Source organism: Labeo rohita, chromosome 8, assembly GCF_022985175.1.
Source record: "Labeo rohita strain BAU-BD-2019 chromosome 8, IGBB_LRoh.1.0, whole genome shotgun sequence".
NCBI classification, from domain to species: domain Eukaryota; kingdom Metazoa; phylum Chordata; class Actinopteri; order Cypriniformes; family Cyprinidae; genus Labeo; species Labeo rohita.
This window is the reverse complement of record NC_066876.1, coordinates 37443168-37467293: the sequence shown is the minus strand read 5'-3', so window position 1 is coordinate 37467293 and position 24126 is coordinate 37443168. Positions and strand designations below refer to the sequence as shown.

The 24126-nt window shown below is 38.1% G+C and overlaps 1 protein-coding gene across 5 annotated transcripts in view; it reads right to left on the bottom strand.

Moving 5' to 3' along the window:
* plxnb3 (plexin B3) overlaps positions 1-24126 on the bottom strand; it is a 110066-nt gene that overhangs the window by 44953 nt on the left and 40987 nt on the right. For 2 of the 5 annotated variants that reach the window (XM_051117168.1, XM_051117170.1), the window contains exon 2: positions 3284-4397. In XM_051117168.1, the coding sequence (XP_050973125.1) occupies positions 3284-4384 (1101 nt within the window). In that variant the 5' untranslated portion in view covers positions 4385-4397. Of the gene's footprint in view, positions 1-3283; positions 4401-16807; positions 17074-24126 lie in introns of those variants that run through there. The other 3 variants (XM_051117165.1, XM_051117169.1, XM_051117166.1) reach the window with 3 other exon arrangements.

Here is a 24126-nt window from a genome sequence, read left to right as displayed (position 1 = left end):
TCTATTTCAGATAAATGCTGTTCTTCTGAACTTTCTATTCATCAAAGAAACTTGAAAAAAAATCTACTCAGCTGTTTTCAACATCATAATACTAATAATAAATATGAGCAGCAAATCAGTATATTAGAATGATTTGTGAAGGATCATGTGACACTGAAGACTGGAGTAATGATGCTAAAAATTCAGCTTTGAAATCACAGGAATAAATTACATTGTAAAATACATTCAAATAGAAAACAGTTATTTTAAATAGTAAAAATATTTCAAAATTGTACTGCTTTTGCTGTACTTTGAATCAAATAAATGCAGTCTTGGTGAGCAGAGGAAACTTCTTTAAAAAAACATTTAAAAAATCTTACTGTTTAAAAACTTTTGACAGGTAGTTTACATGCAACGGCATGCAAGTTTCTAATATATGCAACTTGGCTGTACTTGGAATTCAGTCGAACGGTATATAAACAGTTTAGGAATTAATGAATGTTAAATGTTTTGGAAATAATGAGGTTCGAGCTAATCACACAGACAGACAGCTGTGCGCCCACATGCTTACAACACTGAGACAAAAACCCTGAGAGACGACACATTATGAACAATTAATACCCAAAATGCAAGTAGAATATTAAGTCTGGGCTCTAAAAACTGGGTAAGTACAAAGTTCCCAAAGTCAACTATGAACATTTGGGTAGTGCCAGAAACATCCTGCCCTTGCTGTGTGCATAAAAATCAATACTAAAAAAGCTCAGCTGCTTTTATTATAGTGTCTGTCAAACCCAACCCATCATCTCTCCACGGCTGGGAGTGATTTTCAGATGCACTCTCATTGGAGCCAACCGTGAGTCTGTGTGTCCTGACCTAACGCTATTCTGGAATTGCAGCTGTCAGTGGACGGACAGACACAATAACTCGGCTAACAGACCAAGGGGAGTGGCCATACAGGACAGCGGAACAGCGGCACACAATTGAAGTCAAAGGAGGTCAAATACACAGATACACAAACACACCTACTGCTTTGGAAACTAGATAATAGCCATCCATTCTGCAGTACTTCCTATGAATTATTGAGATGGCTGTAACTGTTAAATTTGCAACAGAACATCAAGACCGTACAGTCAGAATGAAACAAGAACCGATCCCCATTTATACCTCTTCCTGCATATTGTGCGCATAAAGAGAAATTTTGCTTTTTTTTTTAGAGAAGTTTTCTAAATTGACATAATATTGCTGTGAGGAACAGACCAAAATTTAAGTCATTCCAGGGTGTAGTTCCCATACACTGCAATTGTTTGGGGGAAAAAAACATTACCGTCTTCATTAACGCCAATTCACACACTTTTGGAACAGTATCGAGTAAGTGTTTAAATTAGAGTTTATTAGTAGAGCTGTTAAATGATTAATTGTGATTAATCGTATCCAAAACAAAAGTTTTTGTTTACGTGAAATATGTGTTTATACAGTGTATATTTATTACGTATATATAAATACACACATACAGTATATATTTTGGAAATATATTACATGTATATATTTATATATAAATATTTTTAATATACAAACACAACATATTTTTCTTAAATATATGCATGCATGTGTGTTTATTTATATAGACATAATAAATGTACACAGCACACACATATATATTTTATTTAAAAAAAAACTTGTTAAACAGCCCTGTTTATTAGTGTTTCTGATAGCATATATGTGACCCTGGACCACAAAACCAGTCTTAAGTAGCGCGGGTATATTTGTAGCAATAGCCAACAATACATTGTATGGGTCAAAATTATAGATTTTTTTATGCCAAAAATCATTAGAATATTAAGTAAAGATCATGTTCCATTAAAATATTTTGTAAATTTACTACCGTAAATATATCAAAACTTAATTTTTGATTAGTATACATTGCTAAGAACTTCATTTGGACAACTTCAAAGGTGATTTTCACAATATTTTGATTTTTTGGCACCCTCATATCCATACATCAAACCATACATCAAAGGAAAGCTTATTTATTCAGCTTTTAGATGATGTTTACATCTCAAATTGACCTTATGACTGGTTTCGTGGTCCAGGATCACATATTAGATACAGTGAAACGTACACATTAACAGTTGCAACATTATTGTGTCTTTGAGGTCAGAGGTTCAGTGGGCTCCTGTGTGTTGGTCACTGGGGCGGCGAGCCCAGAGAGGATGTGGGTCAGCGGAACTCAAACCAGCTGCGGCGCTAAGCTGGATTTAACCACCTCCCAGAGGCTACACACACACAGACACCACTTCTTTTCATTCCCAGGCTCATACTAACACACACTACCCCCTTCCACACTGCAACAGACACATGAATAGAACATTACCCAATCTCCATCAGTCCCCGTACCTCCTTCCCTCCCCTTCCATCTCTCTCAAACAAAACCTCTTTGGATTTCACTTGCGTAAATTCTCCCGTACTCATTTGTCTCACTTAAAACAAACCATAAACTACACAATCCACTCTATAGCTAACAAAAACATATCGCTACTACTTATGCTAAATCACCATTTCAGACAAATAAACTTTCAGTTGCATGAACATAAAGATGTAAAAACTCGCAAAGATTTAGAATCAGCCCTGCAACATGGAAAAATCTAGGAGCTGCCGTTGCATTTGTTACGCCGTGCGGATTAGCGCTGGTGCAGGCAGCTGGACGCTAATCTGTGTCAGCACTCAGGCAGCTGCCACTCGCCTAGACTTACACCCCTGTCGCAAAAAAGCCCCAGCTGACCCTGATCTGTCGCCAAGAAACCACACACCATGCTGTCTTAACACGACCCGACTAATGGGACGATATCTTGTGGCTTCCCCTTGCTATATATTCCTAGTTATCGCTCTTTAGCTGTGGATTTAACCCTCATTAAAAAGCTGCTACATTCATGGAGCCACTCCCTCCGTCTGCTAAAAGAAAGTCTTTTGAAGCCATGCTGAGGTAGGTGGGCACAGACGCCTAAGACTGGCAATATAAGGGGATACCTAAGTGCAAGCTACTGACAAAAAAAAAAAACAGCATGAACCACTACCTCATTGGCTAAGGTTGGAATTATGCTTTTTTTGGAGGTGTCTAAAGCGGAACTGATTGTGAATGGTGGATTGGGTTTAGGGAACTACAGCCTGGAAAGAAAAAACTGGCGAAATTTCGATTCTGTTGGATCAGTTGGCACATCATAAAAGGCCCTTTGAGAACAACATGATGAATTTCAGGGGGTTGTAATCCTCTTTGAGGAATGACTACAAACACAAGCCAACAACTTACCTGTGGGAGCTTCAGACAGCTGGAGGACACTTCGTACTCTATATACGCCTTCTCCTTGTTGTTGGCGTCTTTGCCCTCCTGTGTGTAACACAGTAGCTGGGCTCCGTGCAGGGCTCTATCCAGCTCCTCCACCTTGTACACACAAAGAGCCGACCTGTCTGTGGGTGTGGGAGTCGACGCCTGCCCCATGGCCATGGCCACGAACAGCGCGGGTTGTTCTCGGTGACGGCCAAGTACGGCCGCCTGTGCCAGATTGAATCCTCCACCGCAGGAAAGCGGCACCTCCACGTAAGAGTAGAAATTGGGGTCGCCTGCACAGAGTCTTGAAACGTACGTCCGATACTCTCGTTTGCCCCACACGTCGCGCCGAGAAAACACAAAATAGACGTAGCTGTTGTGCCGAAAAGCTTTCACAAAGTGGTTGTTGTATTCGGAGTAGCTTCCGACAACGAGCTTCCCAAGTTCTTCGTGGGAGAACGCCGGAGCAGAGTGCCGGGCGACTGGGGTTAAGCGTCGCATCGTGATTGGTGGGATCCCACCAGGTCCTTTACTGGTGTAGCCCCGCCCAACAAGCATAAGCAGAACACCTTTCTGCTCCACCACCACACCAACCGTGGACACTCGAGGGTCGTTTGCGGCCACATACTGCGTGTCCACGGGGTTGTCGGTCTTGTACAGCACCTGGGAGACGTTCTCCAAGCTTCGCTTCTCGCAGATGCCCTGCAGGACCGTCCCGCATACGATCAAGCTGAGCGGATCCCCTCCTTTGACCTCCAGCAACAGAAGCTTGTTGGTGTTGTCCGTAGTTTCCGCCTGGGTGCAATCCGTGGGGTCGATGGGGGGCAGACAGTCCGGGCTGTCCAGTTTAGGCCCCGTCTTGCCCCAGGAGAGCAGCTGCAAGTCTGGGGAAAGGTGATAGAGGACATTTACCGCCCCCACGTAGACGTGGCCCGAACTGTTGTCGAGCAGGAGGTGATTGAGGCGGGAGCCATTAAGGGAGATGAATGTTGGGGGGCTCTGAAGATGACCGGGGGCCAGAGGCGATACCAGAGGCCACCACAAGATGGCGAGGAGCAGCAACAGGGGAGCAGCAGCTGGCATGGCACCCCCTCACCTGCTGAAAAGAGATAGAGAGGGCAGTTGAAAAGAAGCATGCATGAAGAAAGAGAATTCAGAATGGAGGGGCAGGGTGAGAACGTAAACAACGTTAGTCAGCAAAGTCAGACAAGTGGAGGCAACGTGCATGGCGAGAGTTATGTGGAGGAAGCGAAGATACAGGAAAAGACAGTAAGGAAGAGAAAGAAGGGCATGGAAAGTTGAGCAACACATGAAAAGGAAGGAAAAGAGTCAGAAGGCAAAGCGAGATAGTCAGCGTTAGCGGAAACCAGAGAGAGGAGGTGATTCAGATGGGTGATCGAGAGAGATATAGAGAGGGGGGAAAAGAGAGAGAGAGAAGACAAATGTTAAGTTAACAGAAAAACACCACAGAGAATACCTACTGCTGCACATCACCATGCAGCACAAAGACTACAGGCTTCAAACACACTCTTCTGTTCTTCAAAGTCCTGCCACCTTCACACAGCCAGTGAAGGATGCTTGAGTGAGACTGCCAGGCTTTGGTCCAGTGCAATAAAAGACACGCGTCTGAGACCACGAAACACGCAATAATACTGGAGTTTACTTCAGAAAAGTCAGAATGCCAGCGTACGCAAGGCTCACGCAAGAACGGTGGCTGATAAAACGTACCAAAGCGCGCCAGATGCGGGCTCCTGTTATCATTAAAATCCTTCGCAGCCTCTGGGTGTCTGACTCACTGTTTACTGGCCGATCCTGACTGCCGCAAGATGACATGGGAACACATGAAGTGTGTTCCTCGGAATTACTGAGATTTGAGATGGAAGGAAAGAGAGGGAGAGGGTAAGTGGGGAAACAGAAAGAGAGAAAGCGTGCGGGTGTGAGAAAAAATGAGAGCGCTGGTAAAAAGTAATAGAGATGTGAAGAAGTTAGGTGCTAAATTATGCATGATGCCTGTAGCTGTTGCCTTTCTGGTTTTACTGATGAAACCGAGAAAACAGACACCACTTTAATCAACCACTCGAAAGTCACGAGCGTCAGCTGTTACATTCAGTTATCAACCTCTGAACAAAACAGTGGGAAAATAAAGAATCGCCTGACGCAATAACACCTACATTTTCATTTGCGTCAGAAAATGTGCGGTGCTTCCCATGCAGAATTCAAAACCATTATGCATTACTATTGCTACACGATCAGTCGCGGCGTTTTTTCTATGCGTTTTTAGGATATTGTGAGTGGTTGCCATGCAATTGCTTAAATTGTTCACTTTTTTGGCTCAATGTTATATGGCCCAACTCAAAAGTCCATCCCCAACTTCTGTACATTAAACCAGAATTGGTCTTCTGGTCTCATCTGGGCTGGTCTAAACTGGTTTTACTGCTTAGTAAGTAGGTTTCCTAGCCTGAGCAGCTGAAAAATGTTCAAAACTCTTCTAAAACCAGTCAAAAGACCAGCCTATGTGACCCTGGACCACAAAACCAGTCGTAAATACCAGGGGTTATATTTGTAGCAATAGCCAACAATACATTGTTGGGTCGATATTTCTTTTATGCCAAAAATCATTAGGATATTAAGTAAAGATCAAGTTTCATGAAGATATTTTGTAAATTTCCTACCGTAAGTATCTCAAAACTTCATTTTTGATTATTAATAATCATTGTTGAAAACTTAATTTGGACACTTTAAAGGCGATTTTCGCATGATTTAGAATTTTTGGCACCCTCAGATTTTTTCAGTTGTATCTCGGCCTAATATTGTCCTATCCTAACAAACCATACATCAATGGAAAGCTTATTTATTCAGTTTGAGATGATGTATAAATCAAAAAATTGGTCATGTATAAGACATATGTGCACATAAATTCTGCAGTGACTTCCTCTCTGTAACATTAATTTTCTCTCGTTTCAGAACTAAACTGAACTCCACAGCACAACTCTTCTCAACAACACACAATTTGAGCCATCATTTACATCCGTAGCACAAGTAGCACGGGACGATTTACACGCCAAGGTGTAATATTTAGGGTTAGGAGTTCATTCAAGTCCCTGAGCCCAAGTATGAGCAATAGTAGTAGTTACGTTTGCCTTCAAGTCAAGTCTAGATAGAGGCTTGACTAATTTCTGCCAGTACGCCAAACACGATTCCATTTTTGAAGGAGAAAAAGTATCAGAGGACACTGAGTATCTGAGCAAGAAAGTTATAGAGGGAAAAGAAAGATTCATCTTTAATTCATATCACAGCAGCCAAGAAGTCTTGAGGGCCTAGTATATGAGAGATGAAGAGAAGGAGCAAAGGAGAGGAGGGGGGTGAAAAAATTCCAGAGAAGCTGGAGTCTATCAGTATGCATAACATTTTACCTCGTCTCCACCTTCAAAGGGATGGTGGGTAAGAAAAGGACAGTTTGACATGCTGCCGAGATTAGCCACTTCTTTTCAATTAGGCTTTGGATTGGAGAGTTCACGCGCCACCTTGTTTATGAAGGCTGAAAGCTGAACATCGCTTTGTACGGTGTCTCTTGTCTACCTAGCTTAAGGACTCATGCCATCCACGTTTAATGAACATGATCAAAAGGAACCAGCTCTGAGAGCCGACGGATCGCCAGATGATTTTTCTTATCCTTAGCCATGACCCGTTCCGTCAAGGTCTTGCACAACAGGATCTGAAAAAGCTAAATGATGCTGACTTGCATTGACTGTGGAAAAAACACTTTGATAATAAGCTGACATGCGCTGGATATTCCGCAGTCAGCAAAAAAGGTTCTAGAGCCTTTTTTTCAAGTGGTCATATCATGAAAGTTTAAGTTTTCCTTGATCTTTTATTAAAAAATAAGTTGAATATAGGCTATGACACATTTCAATGTTGTGCAAACCAGAGCGGTTACGAAAAGTTGTATGTTCGTGCTACTGCTCATTTTTCATTTATTTTTCCTAAACTGCACAGAACCAGCCAAGTTCAAAACACTTGTTTCAGCTCAATGGTTAATTCACCGGCATCCAGTGCAGTTTTCCAGTCATTTTTGAGTCTGACTACCTCTAAATATTGTTTGGCTTTTGGAGAATACATCATGTACATCAATCTATAAATATCAACACCTTTTCAATTTTGAATGAGAGTGTGAACAAAGGCAGCAGGGTCATTTCATGCCTAATCAACCAGATTTCAAAAACTTCCCCGGCTCAAATTTTTGATTTTGCTAATATTTTTCCTGAATAAAGATACACATGTATAGTGATGAAAGCCAAAATATTAAATGTCATGGATGAATATTTACTGAGTAATCCACTATTTTGTAGAGGGAGGTCAAAATGGCAATTTTCACCTGAAATTCAGAGTCAAGTTAGAGGGGGGTAAAAACACAGAGATTGGTAGTTATATTAGTAAAATCTGTTGACTTTATCAATCTGTGTTGCATTATGTGCCAATGGTGACCATTCAAAAATGGAAAAACAGCATTTTTCAAGTTTTTCTCCAAAGTTTGCATGCATGTAGCTCAAGAGGTATTAAAGATATCTTAATGCACTTACAGATATTGGGTCTTAACAAACTTTCTTTTTGGCATCTTTATTTTTAAGGCCCTATGAGATTCGGATCCAGAGAAACTGGAATTTCAGTATGGCTCAGGAAGTAAATTGTTAAAATGTACACATTTTCAGTGGTCAAAAACCAAATGTGGGTCAGTTTGTAAAAATATGGTACTTCTCTTCTTTTAAAGAGGAATGTCTGAAAAACAAATAATGTTGCAACTAGAGATGTATTTCGTTTATTTCTGTCAAGACACTGCATTGAAAATACCCATTAATATTCTTTTTCCAAAGTTTGCATGCCTATAACTCAAGAAGTAATAAAGATATCTCAATATGCTTTTAGATCGCGGTTCTTCATAAATTTTTCTTTTGGAATCCTTATTTTTAAGGCCCTACATCATTCAGTCCCAGAGATATGGGGATCTCAATGAGGGTCCATTTTCAGATTGTTAATATATTACCCATTTTCAGTGGTTTAAAACCAAATGTTGGTCACCCTGTATGCAGAGTGACCCAAGATAAAATTCTAATTTCATCATTATTTTTCTTTCAGACATTGTTCTTGAAATAAAATAAGCATCGGCTGCATACAAAGTGACCAACATTTGGTTTTTGACCACTGAAAATGGGACTAAATGACATAGGGCCTTGAAAATTTCAAAAGAAAAGTTTATTAACAACTAAAATCTAAAATTGTATTGCAATATCTTTATTACTTCATGAGTTATAGGCACGTGATCCTTGGAAAAAGAGCATATATGGCACTTAGACAGGTACGTTCAATGCAGTTGTCTTGACAGAAATAAACGAGATTCATCTCTAGTTTCAACATTATTTGTTCTTCAGACTGAACTTTCAATACCTCTGGAACTTTCAATACCATATTGAACTTTCAATACCTCTGGAACTGAATCTCATAGGGCCTTTAAAATAAAGATGTAAAATGGAAAGTTTGTTAAGACCCAATATCTAAGAGGGCATTAAGATATCTTTAATACTTTTTGAGTTACATGCATGCAAACTTTGGAGAAAAACTTGAAACATGCTGTTTCCCCATATTTGAATGGTCACAATTGGCACATAATGCAACACAGATTGATAAAGTCAACAGATTTCACTAATAGAACCACCAATCTCTGTGTAAAAGTGTGATAATGATGCTGGCATCTTTCTAAACTCATTTTTACCCCCCTGTAACTTGACTCTGAATTTCAGGTGAAAATTGCCATTTTGACCTCCCTCTACAAAATAGTGGATTACTCAGCAAATATTCATCAATGGCATTCAATATTTTGGCTTTCATCACTATACACGTGTATCTTTATTCAGAGAAAATATCAGCAAAATCAAATATTGGAGCCGGGGACCTCTGGTTGAGCTGACACGGAATCACCCAGTAAGCAAAGTTTAGCAAATATTTACATTTAGAGCTGATGCTTTCCTCCAAACTGACTGCACACAAGGTACACATTTTATTAGTTGATGCATTGCTTGGGAATTGAACCCCTGCTGTTGTCATTGCTAGCAGCGTGCTCCATTGTTTGACCTACAGGAACGCCTGTAAATCATAACAGAGGTCATTTATATATAGCACAGTCTTAAAGGTACAGTAGCGAAAGCATTCTGATGAGCTCTAAAGTCAGAAAGAGGGTGGAAAACGCTTGTGAAAATCTAAATGATGACTATTTTTGCACACACATATGAGATAAAAAAGTACTGTTATTGAGAAGACAAAATGTGTCAATGCTACAAGTATCAGTCTTACATGAATAAATCAGTGAGGCGTTCACAACCCTAGAGCGCTTAGGCAGCGAAAGGGTGTGTCGCCACCACCAACTCCTCACCAAAAATCTAACCGAGTGGCAAACAGAAGCGAAACAGCGAGCTAGCGATTGAATCCCACCCAGCGTGTGACCGTTCCTACACAGATCCACCTAACAGCGGCAGACAGGGCGAGAATGGCACGGAACAAAAGTGTGCTAAAATGGAGCATGCAGGAGGTCTCTTATACTGTCAAAACAGGCAATTTCACAGCTTGAATTAGGTCGAGCTTTTGCAGCATCAGCATTCATCTCCATTTTTTTGACTTAAATAGTAATAACTGTTTCGGGGCATCATGGGAGCGAGTGAGAACACACTCCCTATTCACTAAGAAAGACGAATAGCTACAGCTTTTGTGATGAGAAATGGAAAAAGAGCTCGGGATATATATTGGAGACAAGCTCTTCCTTACACACGCTCACACAAAGAACTGGGACTCGACAAAGGGAGGAAATAAATAGAGGTTGATTTTGCAGCAAACTATTGTAAAACCAGACAAATAGCTATTATACTTAAAGCATATCGCTAATAGCAGCTTTTGCAATACGTAAACATGTTTTTAATAGGAGGTAGCATAGTTTGTCACCATGAAAGGTGCAACCAATTCAGGGAGAGCCATTTCGATTGCAGGCTGACCTTTGACCCTTGCTGGAAGCGCTTATGCCGCCCATTTCTGTGTATGTGTGTACATTCACAACCTCTGTAAACTTCTTCTGCTGCACAGCAGCATATTAAAAAAACAAAGCACATACTTACTAGGTTGCTACGCTCACTCAACACTCATTACCTCCAGAAACAGACACGCTAGTAATTACAGCATGCATGTGTGTCTAATTTCTTTGCTGAGTGCATAATACGCAAAACACAATATCAGACACAAAGCTTACTCGTGCACACAATTCTTCCAGACACACACGCAAACCCCGCAAAAAATGAAGGACATCACACAAAGCATGCAACTGGCACATTCAAAAAAAAAAAAAAAAAAAAACCTCTGTGTGTGTTCAAAAAATGAGACGAGCTTCAGAGGCCAAGACTCCTCAATGGGGGTAAGCCAACAGACAGACACGCGAACCCCACCCATGCTGTGTGCTTGCGCTATCAGAGGAAGGAATCGCTTCGGCAGGCTTGACATCTGACAAAACGTCTCCCCTAATTTAAAGCCGTGTCTGAACTGATGGAACAATATAGTCTGGCTGCAATTCTTAGGTTTTGGTGGAGGGTGCATCCCTAAAGTATTCACGAATGTCGATTGATCGATATTGATTTTTAAATGACTTCACAATTTCCCCCCCAAAATCGAATACACTCTTAAAAACAAAGGTGCTTTAAAAGGTTCTTCACAGCGATGTCACAGAAGAACTATTTTTGGTTCCACAAAAAAACATTCAGTCAAAGGTTCTTTAAAAGAACCATCTCTTTCTTACCTTTTTATAATCTGAAGAACCTTCTTTCGCCACAAAGAACCTTTTGTGAAACAATTTTATGCATTTTTTAACTTTATGGAACCATTTAGACGAAAACGTTCCTCTATGGCATCGTGAAGCACCTTTACTTGGTCACATCCTTCGATCTAATGGCACTTTAATGCAAAATTCTGCATGTACAAGCAGACGCATGTAAATTTATGAATTCTAATCACGCCCTTCTAGCAAAAGCTGGATAAAAATAAGCAAGTCATGACATTTTTGCCTAATTGGATCACTTTCCCAAGGTGTGAACTTCTCAGATGAGATGTCTGCTTCACGTTCGAGTCTGTACGTGCCACACAAAGAGGGCGTAGGTCGGATGAACGGTCACAGCAGGTGGGGGCAGCGAGATTTTGAGTGGAAGTGGAAATTAGCCTAGAAATCTGATGTGACAGAAAGCATCTCGCAACATGCTCCGCTGCGTCTCGTCAAAGCGTCTCTCGTCGTTTAAAAGCATCTGAATTCATAAAGCGTCTGAATTCATAAGACAATGCCATAACCAGCATGTAGTGAATTAAAGGGACAGCACATTCAGAAATATAAATTCTGTCAGCATTTACCTGTATCACTTTCTTTCTTCTACAAAACACATAAGACAACATAACCCATTAGTAAACGCATGACTAAGTAGTTACTAAAAAGCAACTGTTCGCATTGTTAGTTCATATTAGCTCAGGCCCGTTTAATAAAGTTAACAGATGAACGTCTGAGTTTAATAATGTATTAGTAAATGATTAAATGAAAACAAATAGGGATGTAACAATATTATCAATATCGTGATATCATGATAGCAAAACTGTCTTGATAGTTGATATTATGAAACAATAGGTCTTCCGGGAAAAAAGTGTAGTTTTTAAAATATATTTAAACTTCTTATTCTAACATAAGTCTTTAAAGTTGTGTTTTAGGCCATTATGCTTTGGCACAGTATCTGTCAAACAAACTAAAACAGAAAGCAAAATATGCCTCAATCCCTTCATCAAGTCTGTTTTCGTTGTGCGTTCTTTGTTCAGGTGATCAGCTCTTGATCCGGTTTTTCCACACCTCAGAACGTCTCTGTTCACAGTGAATTAATGCAGTGAACATGTTTAGCGCACTTTTGGGAACGCAACAGCCACCAGTTACGCTTTATATTTATGGCAGTTGATTACAGCATTTCACTAGATTTGTAGTGAGACGTGTTTTTGTAAGTCTGTTTACACTGAATCTGGAGTTCTCCTTCAAAATAAAAGCACTACTGCCGTTTCCGTCAAAATAAAAGCTTAAAAGTGCAGTACGAATTGCTGACAGCAAGCGGTTTAAATGGGTAACATAACTGCAGTCCAAATTCAAAACATCTCTGTCAAGTGTAGAAATTAGGAAATAAGTATTGTAGTTTTCCTACTATAGTGTAAAGCAAAAAATAATATACTTACGAAATATTCATTTTAATTTATGTTGCAGAGCAATTGTTTTAAAATATATGGCTATTACTGTCATTGTTATTATTACTATTATATTCTAATTTGTTTGGCTTCCTAAAACACCAATGTGAATGTAGAATAGACTGAGACAGTAAATCATAAATAAAAAGAGGGTTGAGGCCTCTTTAAAATTGGTACAAGTCAGTTCACTGACTTTTTGACTTAAGCTTTCTTAGATAAAACATGAGTTGGAGCTCTTAATTTTGAACTCTCAAAGTGTATTAGACAGAATTATTTAACTTTGAAATGTGCAAAATTTTTAATTTTTGTATTCTTTCTTTTTTCTTTTTTTTAAGTGCATTAAATATTGTATCGCGGACTTCATATCACAATTAGTGCTGTCAAGTGATTAATCACAACTAATCGCATCCAAAAAAAGTTTTTGTCTGCATAATATGTGTGTGTACTTATATATATATATATATATATATATATATATATATATATATATATATAAAAATTAAATATATTTATATATAAAATATAAATTATATGAATATAAATACATACATGTAAACATTATTTTTGAAATATATACCTTGTGTGTGTATTTGTACATAATAAATATTTTCTTATTAGGTAAACAAAAACTTTTATTCTAGATGCAACTAATCGCGATTAATCGTTTAACAGGACTAATCACAATATTATTATATTGTGAAATTTTGATATTGTTACATCCCTAAAAATGAGCTGAGATTAATAAAATCTTGAGAAGTGTTATATCGTTAGTTCATGTTGACTAATGTAGCCAACTTATGTTTACATACTATCAAGTGTTAATAAAGATATTTTGAAAAACAGTAATATTACAGCCTATTGACTTTCATTGTACCTTTTCAGAAATAATATATGTGCCATTTAGGTACTAACGAGTAAACTTTTAGATACTAATACACTCTTAAAAATCAAGGTGCTTCACGATGCTATAGAAGAACCTTCTTTGTCTAAATGGTTCCATAAAGAACCTTTAACATCTGAAGAACCTTTCTGTTTCACAAAAGGTTCTTTGTGGTGAAAGAAAGCTCTTCAGACTGTAAAATGGTTATAAAATGGTCCAATCGCTGTGAACCTTTATTTTAAAGAGTGTATGTACTTTTAAGGCACTAATATGCACCATTTAGGGATAAACAAGGTCCAGCGGTAGACCTTTCGAAAGGGTCCCGCCCCACTGACAGCTTTTGTACCTTTTTTCTTGCACGTACATGAACCACAAAAACAGAACAGAAGAAAGAGTCGTGAGAGTGATCCCTTCAATTACCGCATCCTTGCAAATTAAAAAAGCAAGTCATTTTTGGCTTAATTACAGTCACGAGTTCTCACAAGGTGAGACTGCATTTGCGTCACACCAGCAGATCGGCCGCATGTGCCACGCTAACGCAGGTGTCAGGGTGGAAATAAACCTGGAAATTCGGCGCGAGACAAAGACAAAGCATCTCGCAACACGCATCATGTCTGGTGGAGATGGGCACATCGCGGAGCCGCCGCTGATTATTACAGCACTGGCTCTTTGAATGCGTACCGAGAGTGAGAGTGACTGGGATTTACAAGTCTCTTTGATGCCAGGCATGAAAGTGTCAGCACACCAAGTGTGTGTGAGAGAGAGAGAGTGAGTGAGCGTCTGTGTGTGTGTGTGTGTGTGCCTGGGGTGTGCAGTGGTTAATCACCACCTCTGTGCGGAGGGAGGGTGGGCAAGTTCTCATTTCCATACTCTACGCCCAAGCAGGAGGGGGTGATACTTTGGGAAATATAGAACTAGAGAGAGAGAAGGTGGGGAAAATTGAAAAAAAGAAGAAGAGCGAGGCAAAAAAACAACAACAGGGAAAGCGTCTGTTTGAAGAACACAAAGCGGGAGTGTGATAAAATACGGCGATTAGTAAAGTAACCTCGTGCATATTTCATCCCTGACAGTTGTATGCTACTCAGACTCTTAATATTTTATAGAAAAGACTCGCCGACGTTTCATATTTACTCAGTCTTTTCTCCCTCCCGCCGCGGCAACTCTACTATCTTTATATCTTTGTTGCAATCTGTCCTCTGTTTCCAGCTAAGCTGCTCCTCATTGCTGCGTTATACTCTCCAACTGAGCTCATGAATATTTCGCACATATTTCACGCACGCTGCTAGATATCATCAGGGCGTTTCGGCGAGGAGAGCAAGAGGTTAGCGCAGCCGTTTAGGTCCTGTAGGAATTTCTGCTGGAGAAAACACGACTGCGGTCGAACTATGCGAGTCAGGCAACCAATCATCTAAAGGCTCCCTGTAATTATCACCTCTCTGAACAAACAAATATGATGACATCTTATTTTGATGCTAATGAGCCGTAATGGCCACGATGGGAGATATAATGATGCTCAAGCAAGCTTTTATCACAGACCAACTCCGTGAATCCACAGGAAAGTGACACGGAGAGGCTCTTCTGAATGCAACCTACAGGTAATCACAGTAAAGGGTTTTTTTTTTTAAAAGTGGCGTTTCAATTTTACGCTGATTGAATTCAACAGTTCTGGCAGGTTAGAAAGGTGCACATCTATATTCATAAGCTGGATGAGTGTGAGAAGTACGTCTACTCTCTGTGAATTTTAAAAACAGTTCTGGAACCATCAACCGTATGATGATGATTATTAGGTTTCACCCTCGGCTCTCATTTTCACACCGGCAGACTCTCTCACTTCGCGAGCGGCCCACACTGCTTTCATCACCACCTTGACAAGCATCTGCGTGCATAAAAATGCAACATTAATTATTTGATGGGGGCAGATAAACACGCTCACTCCAGCGAAGCCGACGGGAAGGGAACTGCCACTAAATTCACGGGCTACTTCGTACATTACACACCCTATTTAATAGCTGTTTTAGAGGCCGAAAACAACAACAACAAAAAAGCACAGCTGTATGTTTTGTCTGCCCGGCTTGGGGAGCATAGTAATGACTTTGAATGAAGGTTCCCTAAAGCGTTTACAAGCCAAACATTTTACAAGATAAGGGCCGTCTTTGAAGAGGCAAAGAAAACGCTAATTCGCAAGAGTGCAATTTTAAATTAGAGACTAAGGGGAGGCAAAACTTGTTTGCGGGTACCTAGTGCACGAAACAATGAAAGAATGTCAACACGAGCAGCAAATTACGCCCCCCATATGCTGAACGCAAGGTGAAAACCCACCACTCCTCAGGGACTCAAAGGGAGGAGGCGTTTAGAAAGGAGACAATGGAGTCATAACAACGGGGGGAGCGCGTGAAAAAAAGAAAGAGAGGGTGAAAAGAGACGTTCGGGTTTCGTGAAACTTGGTACGGCTCGCTGAAAAGAGACAATCCCAGTCGCGACTTCTAGAGTGGCACGCCGCACCTCCCTGAGGAACAGTACAATAACCGCAAGCTGCTGATACAGAAGCTGGAAACCACTGAGTAAATGTGTGATTAAACATCTAGTTATCTTCCAATTAAGCTTGAATACATTAGATCTACTCCACAACAGGTTAGCGTGGCTTTTGAGGTCTTTGACTAGTCACCTTGGACTAATTGGAGTCTTGAGAACAGCATGTCAGCGCAGCTGTCTGATAATGTGGTTTCAGATGCATTGACATTCCTGTTATTTATCTACAACGACAGTCCCTTTAAAGGGACGGAGCTGAACGCAAAGCATTAAAGAACATTCAGACAGCAAAGTTTAAAAATGTTTGCAAACTACATTTCAATAGCTGACACTTAGAAAAGATGAAAACCTTTTTGCTTTTCATGTTTCTTTTCTTCCTTTTCTATCAAAGTGAAGCTTGTTAGAGCTTGAAATAGAATGCAAGAGCAAAAATCAATGAATACTCTCTGAGGTCTGTCCCAGGCTGCAGTCAACCTTCTGAAAGGTTATAAAATATAAACAGAACGAGCTGAACACAAAGATGCATTATGTACAGGGCTCTGACGGTAAGTTACGAAACGCTAAATGAGATTCGTGTCGTTACATTGTTTCTCAACACGTTACTTAATTGAATGAACTTTTCCTTTGACGTTCACAATAAGTTCACAAACATTTTCCTCAAAACAAAGTAGTTTTAACCCGAATTGCACTTATGTGAATCTTTAAGCAGCGAAAGATGAACAGAGCGTGTTTCTGCATCTACAGATGAACAAATTCAGCGCTTAGAATCTAAAAACGAAGTTTCCCAGCGAAATGTTACTCACTTCATTCAGCGTCACTGCGTTTCATCCCCTTTGAAGTCGAAGCGAAAGTCTTGTTAATTTTTAAAACAACAACACAAGCGTTTGAAAGTGAACCCGGTAAATCCCATTATGCGTGTGCTACATTGTTGTGAAGCGGCTCAGACTCCGGCGAGCGGCGAGAGCGGCTCTGGGGGGAGTGGGCGGAGCTTTCCGAACGTCATGAAACAGTTTCAATGAAGCGCTTGTGGAGTGGGCGGGGCTTGTTCTTACGTAGGGGAGGTACTACAGGTGAACAGATAGACAAAACCTTTTCTTTTTATATTAGCGTTTTAGTTTTCAGGTTTGCAGACATGACTGCCTTTTGATGTTGAAACCATTAAAGGTATTTTAGTTTATTATTTTATGAATAATACATGCACTGCCAGTGTAAAGATTTTTAATGTTTAATGTTTCTGCTCACCAAACCTGCACTTATTTAATCCAAAGTACAGCAAATGCAGTAAAACTGTAAAATATTTTTACTATTTAAAATAACTGTTTTCTATGTGAATATATTTTAAAATGTAATTTATTCCTGTTTTCAAACCTGAATTTTAGAATCATTACTCCAGATCCTTCAGAAATCATTCTAATATTCTGATTTGCTGCTCAAAACGTTGAAAACAGCTAAGTAGAATTTTTTTCAGTTTTCTTTGCGAATAGAAAGTTCAGAAGAACAGCATTTATTTGAAATAAAATTCTTTTGTAACATTATAAATGTCTTTATGATCACTTTTGATCATTTTAAAGCACCCTTGCTTAAAAAAAACAAAAAGTCATAATTTCTATAATTACTTCCCCCCCCAAAAATCCTACCAACTCCAAGCTTTTGAATGGTATAGTGTATAACATTAATAATAATATATATAAATATAATTAATAATAATGTTTGTTGAACAGCAAATCAGCATATTAGAATGATTTCTGAAGGATCATGTGACACTGAAGACTGGAGTAATGATGCTGAAAATTCAGCTTTGAGCACAAGAATAAATTATATTTTCAAATATATTCAAATAGAAAGCAGTTATTTTAAATAGTAAAAATATTTCACAATATTACTGCTCTTGCTGTATTTTGGATCAAATAAACACAGGCTGGTGAGCAAAAGAGACTTCTTTTAAAAAAAAATTAAAATCTGTTTAATAACTTTTGACTCGAAGTGTATAGTTATTCTTTTTTATTAACGTTATTGACTTTTTAGCCTCACAGTTTTTATTGTGCATATTGATATTCAGTATTACAGTGTTATCCTTTTCATTAAAGGAGCTTTAATAGTTTTTTTAGGAGTGACACACAAAATCACACCTTATTATCTGACAGATATCGCTGAAATGATTATAATAATGAGTGATATTTAGCCAATTAGAAAATGTAATCAATCACAAACACTCTATGCCTGTCAATCAATTGTCATTTGAGGGCAGGAGGGAGAGGGCTTTGTCTGACGTTAGCAAAACGACTGAAATGAAATCACTAACAGCTCCTTTAGTGAAAACAAAACCTATTAAGAAAGAACAAACAGAACAGTTTTTTGTTTGCATTATAATTTAATCTTAAAATATGCAAATCAGGATAATAAGTAAATAAACACAAATCTGCACTTATCAAAAGTGATGTAGATCACACAGAAACCGTCACGTTTTTCAAAAGATTTTTTCAACATATTTAGGAAAACACATGCATATGAACATGCATTTAAAAAAACAATTTAAGAATTATGAGAAATATTTTTAAGAAGCAATTTTTTAACTTAGCGCTAATAAGTTCATTTGTAAAAACAGATAACTTAATTTTTAACAATTTAACAAAATCATGTTTTTGTGCATTTCAATTAATCTTATTTTGATAACAATAAAAACATGATAACATAATAAAAAAAATCAATTTTAAAATATAAAAATGTTTGTTTTGTGTATCTGTTTTTGCAAATAAACTCATGCTAATGTAATCCATTTTTGTGCCATTTTAGCTTAAGTTAAGCAACATGTTGCAGAAAATCAAAACTAAATCCATTTTTTTTAATCCACCCAAAATCAGCACTTAAGCCTGCAGTACCTCCCCCTTAATATTTAATGCTGGCATTCGGGCATGAACTGAAGCACGCTGCATTTAAAGCCGCATGTCGGGTGGATTCGGGGTGTTTCGGGGGGAGGCGGAGACACGCCTCTCCGCGCCGCAGCTGGAGAGAGCAGATGGGGTTTGACACCCGCGTGTTTCTGTTGCACCGGGTTTTGACACGGATACTGTCGGGTTCACACAATACCGACTGAAACGAATGCAGATCTCTCTAACGCACCGCCTTTAATAGATTCTTCGCCATCCGCTGGGCTTCATTTGTCAAATGTCACCCGGCTGTGACATTTCCCACGGTGTCAAGCTACAAGTGCATTAAAAAAGGGATGCGTTTTAAAGACACCAAGGGGAAAATCAGAAGTGCAACATACACACATGCACCTTTCTGCAAATTGCTTCAGTGCCTTTGTCCATCAAGAACAAAACAACCAAAATCAGCTGTGATTCAAAACTGGGCCTTGTATAATTTTCTATGACATAACTAGGCAACTAATATATTTTTACCAACAAAAAAAAAAAAAAAAAAAACTGTTTTCAGTAGGAAATATCAGTTTACATTTCCAAACATTCATTTTGCCATTAACTGTAATAAATTAGTGAGATTTTTGTTTGCACAGTGAGTCTGACTACAACCAGTGCTCCACATTGATCTAATCTCAGCATCATCCAGTCTGTCTGGACTGACATGATGAAACAGAACAAACTGAGACAGACTAAATCCAGAAGAACTGTGGCAACGTCTCCAAGATGCTTCAAGAATCCTACCTGCAAAGCTACCTGAAAAACTCTGCACGAGTGCACCAGGGCAAAAGCTGCTTTAAACGCAAAGGACGCTCACACCAAATGCTGATTTAATTTAGTTAATAGAACTTAACTGATAAGGAAAATCTATTTATGGCATTATTTTTGGCAGCATCCTCATTTTACAGCAAGTGCTTACAACTTTTAACAGCACTGTAGCTTTGTAGGTAGGTAGGCCTATCTTAAGGCATCTTGAAGACGTTGTTTCTGTTTCTTTTTTTAATACAGTATTTTACCAACTTTGTCAATATTTACTGTGGTCTTTTTAGTCTTTGTGACTGTTATTTCCTGAAAGAACTGGGTTATGTCTGTACTGTTGCTATGAAATGTGCTAAAAATTACAATAAAGTTGACGTACCAGTGTTATCAACGAATTTTTATTTACATCGTTTTTATTAATATTTTTATTTAGGTTTTACTTTAGATTTTCTCATTTCAGTTTTTTATTATTTTTTAAAATCTGTTTATATAGTTTTACTACATTTTTATTTTTAGTTATTTTACTACATTAAGTTAAACTAAATGAAAATGAGAAATGTCACTGTGGCATTTATATTAGTTTTTGTTGTCTATCTGTTTTATATTTCAGGTTTAGTTTAAGTTATTTTAGTACATGTTAAACTAAAGAAATGTTGGCAAAAAGTTGTTTTTTTATATTTTCCTTTTTCATCTTCATTTAAAGTTTAAGCAATTTTAGATGCATTTCTCTTTTTTATTACTATTATTTTTATTTAATTAGTTTTAGTTTTTTATTTAGCCATTTTATTTTATTTCACTTAAAATGTATTTCAGTTTCTATTCATGGTTTTAGTTTTCGTTAACTAAAACCATAATTTGTGTTGTCTTTTATATTACTTTTTGCTGTCTATCTGTTTTTATTTCAGTTTTATTTTTAGTTATTTTAGTACATTGAGTTAAACTAAAGAGATGTTGCCTTGGCAAAGCTATAATAATAAGTTTAAGTTTTCGTTTTTTATACATTCTTTTTTTCAAGTTTTAATAATTTTGCTGTGTCTATAATTTTTTTTATTATTATTTGTAAATATTTCTATAGTTAGTTTTTTTAAATAATTTTCGTTTTTTAGCACAAGTTAAAAATAAAATAAATTAAAAAAAAATGTTGCCATGGCAACCAGCTGAAATAAAATAAATTTAATGTTTTTTAAATTCTATTTTATTTCTCTTAAAATGTATTATATGATTTTTGTATTCATGGTTTTAGTTTTTGAACTAAAACCATATTTTGTATTGCCATTTATATTAGTTTTTATTATTTTTAAACATGTCTATAGTAAGTTTTTATTCATTAGTTTTAGTTTTTAAGCAGAAGTTAAACTAAATGAAAATTAGTTGCCATGGCAACCAGCTGAAACAAAGTAAATGTAATGTTTTTTACATTCCATTTTATGTCACTTTTTTATTTATTATATGCTTTTTGTATTTGTGGTTTTGGTTCACATCAGTTTTTGCTTTGTATTTTAGTTTTAGTTTTAGTTATTTGAGTACACTGAGTTAAACTACAGAAATGTTGCCTTATGTTTTTTCTTTTTCTTCTAATGAAAGTTTTACTAATTTTGTTGTGTCTGTCATCTTTTTATTAGAAAGTTTGTACATATGTCTATAGTTCGTTTTTATTAATTAGCTTTAGTTTTTTTTAACACAAGTTAAACTGAATGAAAATACGAAAAAAAAAAATGTTGCCATGGCAACCAGCTGAAATAAAATCAGTTTAACGTTTGTTAGTTTTTTCCATTTTATTTTATTGCACTTTTATGTTTTTCTCTATTTATGATTTTAATCTTCCTCAACTCTAACAACCCTGGCCTCACACAAAAGCACAAAATCTCCTTGACACAGCAAAGAAACGATGACGGCTCATTGTATTTAGTCCGAGCCGGAGAAGAAAGCGATGGAAAGAGCGAGAGAGTCAGTGAAGGGGAGAGAGTTGAGAGAGAAGGGCTCCCCAGCGGGTTTACTGATGAGCAGGCATGCGGGGAGACCGGGGGGGGCTCAGCTGGGGCTGTTTGCCCAGCAGTGAACACCCGTCATCAAGGAGCTCATAAAATATTAATCCAGCACACAAAGACGGGAAGAAGACGGACAGAGTGACCAGAGAAAGACGGAGCGAGAGCGAGAGAGACCGATGCAGGCCGAGCGAGCGTAATGAATGGACCGGGAGGGAGGGAGGGAGGGGGGCCGCGGGGTGAAAGGGTGACATGCAGTAATTGGGGGGAAATCTGCGCGGCGGTGGGTGGAAACCATTATTGGCAGGTGGAACAAAAATGGACGCATCCCTGAAATAATGAAGCGAGGGGGAGGAGAGGAAGGAGGAGATGCGGCGAGCAACACGATGAGAATTGGCACTCATTTAATTACAATTGCTTTAAAATAAAACGCTTCTCATGACAATGGCACGCAATTAGAAATAGCGGCGCGTTTCCGACTGCGGAGGGCCGAGTTTGGAGGAATGGGCTCGGAGCGTATGTTCACATAAGAAGTTTTGGCAGGAAGCGCAGCGCCCAACAGTTGTCTGTTTACACTCCTGGAGCCAAGGACTGGGCCCGCATCAGAACAATGCCGATTTGTTAGGAGGACTCTAAGCCGCTCTTCGTGTCCAAATAAGCGCTGGCACACAAGGACAGGCGGCGAATAGACGGCGCACACACAATCCACACACGCACACACAGGCGCATCCGCACCGGATCAGACATCGATACATATCCAGAGTGTTAATATTCCAGAACGGAGGGCAAAGCTCTTAGGGATGCCTGAAAGCAATAATCAATTTTATTCAGACGTATTGCCCGTGGGATGCGTGTCACACTAGGGACGGCGTTTAAAGTTAAAAGAGAGGCCAATGGCTCGAGCAAACAAACAAGGTTCATCCACAAACGGGTGATCTAATGTGCTGGTTATGCTCTGATTAAAGGATTAGGTTACCTAAAAATAAAACCCCGTCAACGTTTACTCGCCCCTCATGTCGGTCTGATCCCGTACGCTGATATTTTTAACGCGGCAGATGCGTTAAAAATATGCCTATGAGTCTAAACATCCATCTTTTCTATGCTGAGCACATCCCTCCAACTCCAAAACCAGAGTTAACATTGGAAAACATAATAAAAGTGGATCATATGACTTGTAAAGTCATGTAATGGGTTTGCCTGAGGCACAGGCAGGAATTTCAGAATTATTAATAAAAAACCATCTGTAAAATCCCCTCCAAAAAAGAAAAGAAAACATACTCATAAATAGCGCTGTCAAGCGTTTAATCGCATCCAAATTAAAAGTGTATGTTTATATAATATATGTGCGTGTACTATGGATATTTATTATGTATATATAAATACACACACATTGACAAGCATTTACATGTATATATTTATATTCATATCATTTTTACTGTATATAAATATATGTAATATATAAACAACTTTTTTTCGTAAATATATACATGCATGTGTGTGTATTTATATATACATAATAAATATACGCAGTACACAGACACATAACGTAAACAAATACTTTTACTTTGGATGCGATTAATCGCTTGACAGCACTACTCATAAATCTTCTGAAAATTTTGAAAAAAGACAAGTGAACCAGTTGCAATATTCTAAGAGGTGATGATATGAGACAGCTGCAGTGAAGGGAAAATTAATTTACATTTATGCATTTGGCAGATGCTTTTACCAAAAGCCATTCAACATTGCATTGATGTATACATTTTATAAGTTCATGCATTACCTGTAGAAATGTAATGATTCACTCAACTCACAATGCGATACAATTCGTGGTACTGATTTCATGACGCGATTTTCTCACTATTGAAGACAAATTACGGCATATAGCTAGGTCAAATTAAGTCTAGTGCTGTTAAATGATTAATCGCAATTAATCGCATGCAAAATAAAAGTTTTTGTTTACATAATATATGTGTGTGTGCTGTGTATGTTTATTATGTATATATAAATGCACACATACATGTATATATTTAAGAAAAAAATTGTTTATTTCTTAAATATACTTATATATAATATAAATTATATGAATATAAATACATACATGTAAACACAAGTAATTATTTTTAAAATTATATACTTTATGTGTGTATATATTTATATGTAGATACAAATACTTTTATTCTGGATGCGATTAATCACAGTTAATTGTTTGACAGCACTAATTACTAAATGCGACTAAATGTGACAGTTCTTTGTGAAATTGAAAAAATGTCAAATGCCAAAAAAACTACACTGAAATTTTAAGGCTTTGCCTGAGCTCTTTTCATTTAAAATTAGAGGCAACCATCGACGCCAATAGCCTTGTGGTTAGTGTGCCGACATATAGCGCTGTTGCGCTGCGGGCGTCCCGAGTTCGAATCCTGGCTTGTGGACCTTTCCTGATCCCACCCCCTTCTCTCTCCA